Raw genomic sequence first — 2,985 nt, forward strand, 5'->3', positions numbered from 1 at the left:
GAGCTTCTTAGGCTCATGGGTGCAGAGAGCAGGGCACACGTCCTGTGTGCGCGCGTGTGTGAGCGTGTGGGTGTGTGCATCACGTGCATAAGTCCATGCGCGTCTCTGTAGGCAGGCATGGTGTACGCTCTTGCACATTTGTGCATGTGTGCACCTGTGTGTGGCCGTGTGCACACGTACACATGCTTGCTTGCATATGTGGTTTGGTCTGCGTTCACGTCTGCCTATGCCTGCATGTTTATGTTTGCAGGTGTACCCGTGTGTGTATTCATAGGCTGGGTGTGTGCTCGTCTGTGCACACATGTATTGCGATTTCGTGTGAACGAATAAGGTCTGTATACATGTGCACGCACACGTGTGCGTTCGTGTGCCTGGTGATGTTCCTCTCTCGTTCGCACAGGTGTGCCCGTGTGCATGTCGACATGCATGGTGTACACGCGATTTCACTGGCCGGCGCGCGTGTGCGCATACCCGTGTGTGCATGTTTGCGCGTGGGGTGTACACTCGTGTCTATGCTGTGGGTCTGCGTGTGCGTGTTGGGAACAGTGAGACCCTTAGCTTCCCATCTCCTCCTCTCCTCTTTCAAGCGATGTCATGTATCCTTCAAGGCTCTGCTCAGAGACCAGGTCCCCAGGAGGGAGCCCACCCTGAGGCCAGGGGCAGGGGGGGCGGGGAGGGCTCCTCGTTGCTACACGGCACCGTGTATTAACTGACGTTTTAGCCCACTGTGCTCCAAGCTCCCTGAAGTTCGAGACTACCTGGGTGGTCCTCAACAGGCTCCCAGATTTGGGCATGGGACCTGGCCTCTAGGGAGCACTGTCACCTCATGACCAATAGTGATGATTACTGAGGGGTGCCTCCTGTCTGCCAGGTCCTGCTCTGAGCAGCCTCTGAGGCAGGTTCTGTGACAACCCGTCTTGTGACGGGAAACTGAGTTTCAGAGAGGTTAAGGGACTCTCCCCAAACCACCAGCTGAGAGGTGGAGGGCTGGCATCTCACCCGGATCTGTCAGTCTGTGGGGTGAAGTGGACACGTGACTCACCAGAGTACGTTTTTGATCAGGAGATACTTCACCAGCACCTCGCTGCCACCTGAGCACCAGCACTGTCCACGGAGCAGGAGGCCACGGCGGTCCTTCTCAAGTGCTCCTTCCCTCGAGAAGCCCCCGCAACCCCGTCAGAGTGAATCCCGGCCTCCTGTGGGGTTCCACCTGGTGGTCCTGGGGTGCACGAATCATCTATGAGCCTGTGGGCAGGAAGCCAGGGGCTTGGGAAATGACCAGCCCCTTTGAGACTCTCAAGAGACCTGTTGAAAGCTCTGGGCACCCCTGGTTTGGGGGGGTTCACAGACTACGCTCTCTCAAAGCACCAAGGCTGGACACCGACAGCCTCTCTGAGGAGGCGGTCATCTCAGGGTCCTGCACAGCCCACACCTGCCCAGCATCAGCCCTGAATCCAGCACTCAGTTTCCCCATCTGTACAATCAGAGCCGCCATTGCCGTCACCCTACCCTGCGTACCGACCGAAACCGGGGGGCTCCACGGTGTGGGAGTCCAGGGCCCTGGTCGCTCGCAGCGCGTGGGAGACGGGAGGCCAGAGCGTGAGCTTCAAGACGAGGCGAGGCGGCTGCCAGCGGACTGGAGGTGACATCGGGGGCAGCTTCATCCTGGGCCTTGTGGAAAAAAAAGAAAGAAAGAAAAAAAAGAAAAAGTGTTTATCCTCTCGCAGAGAATTCATCGTATAGGAAAAGCCTGCCAGACGCTCTCTGTGTAGACGGCCTGCGAACTTAGCCCTGGGTGTGGCACGTGAGCCCTGCACACCCTGCTCCCAGCGCCTTGCGAGCCACCACCCTTTCTCCTGCACTCCCCGTGTCCCTGCCCGCGGCCACCTTTGCCTGGAGCCGGCCGGGGCCTGAGATGCTCTGGCTCCCGGGCCTCCGACGCCGTGGACACCTGCAGACGTGACACGGCTGTGCCTTCCGCTTCGGCACAGCGTGGCCCCCTCCGCGATCTACCTAGTCCTTGGCAGGCAGTTGGCGCTTAAGAAACGTTTGCCGATGGGATAAAAATTTGGATTTGAAAACAACTCAAAGCCCAGAACATTCTGTACCCACACCCTCTGTGGGCCCTGCCTGGGGAGGGGACAAGCCGTGAGCAGAATCTCTCCCGAGTGGGAGGCGCTTGCGTCCGGGACCCAGGGACGAATGAATCCTCGGTGGTGGAGAGCTGGCAAAGCCCTGTCTGGTGGCCGCCGGGCCCTCGGAATGTCCCGGTTGCTATAAATTAATGGTTAGGAAGTCCCGAGTGCGGTGAGGTCTGTGTCTGGGCGCACGGAAACGGACCCACGAAACCGAGAAGCATCCTGAGCCCGGACTCCGAGGCATTAATTACTTAAATGAATAAGCATTAAATCAAAGGCCTGGCTTCAAAAATTAAACTCAGATTAGCCCCCTGCTCCGCTTCCTGCAAAATCAAAACCGTTTGGTTGAAGAAGGGACGCCCGGGAGGGGACAGACGAGAAGAAAGGCCTGGTGGCCGGCCTCATCCCCTGGGGCAGGGTTGAGGATGCCTCCCGGGAGGGGCCGCTGGTCCGCGCTGCCCCCGCCACCCATGGCCGGGACTCTGAATGAAAACCCCAGGCTCTGGACAAGTTGGTTCACCACCTCTCACCTCTGTGCTCCTGCTTCCGGCCAAGCCTGACGGTGGAAGTTTCTAAAATACCAGGGAGGGGGGACCCCAGCTAGGTTGCCAGGTCGAGCTTGTCGACAAGCTCAAGTGAATTCTTGGGCGTGCAGTCTCTACCTTGGTGTCCCTAAGTACTAAGGCTGCTCTAAGGGCCACGTGCCATCTGAGCTGGCCCTACAGTGGCCAGGACAGCCCCAGTGACCACAGCAAACAGGAACAGATTGTTTCTGGGGTCACCAAAGTGCCCTTGGAGAGCACGTCCTTGGCCCGAGGCAGCTGGACGTCCACGCTAGGTCTGCGTG

At 58.7% G+C, this 2,985-nt stretch overlaps 1 protein-coding gene across 1 annotated transcript in view; it reads left to right on the top strand.

The window, feature by feature from the left end:
- LOC111732656 overlaps positions 1 to 2,051 on the top strand; it is a 4,396-nt gene extending 2,345 nt beyond the window's left edge. The window contains exon 2 of the mRNA XM_023524587.1: positions 1,063 to 2,051. Coding sequence (XP_023380355.1) covers positions 1,063 to 1,646 — 584 coding nt within the window. The 3' untranslated portion in view covers positions 1,647 to 2,051. The remainder of the gene's footprint in view (positions 1 to 1,062) is intronic.
- Positions 2,052 to 2,985: the final 934 nt, after the last annotated feature.

The sequence above is a fragment of the Pteropus vampyrus genome, unplaced genomic scaffold, assembly GCF_000151845.1.
Source record: "Pteropus vampyrus isolate Shadow unplaced genomic scaffold, Pvam_2.0 Scaffold478, whole genome shotgun sequence".
Lineage (NCBI taxonomy): Eukaryota > Metazoa > Chordata > Mammalia > Chiroptera > Pteropodidae > Pteropus > Pteropus vampyrus.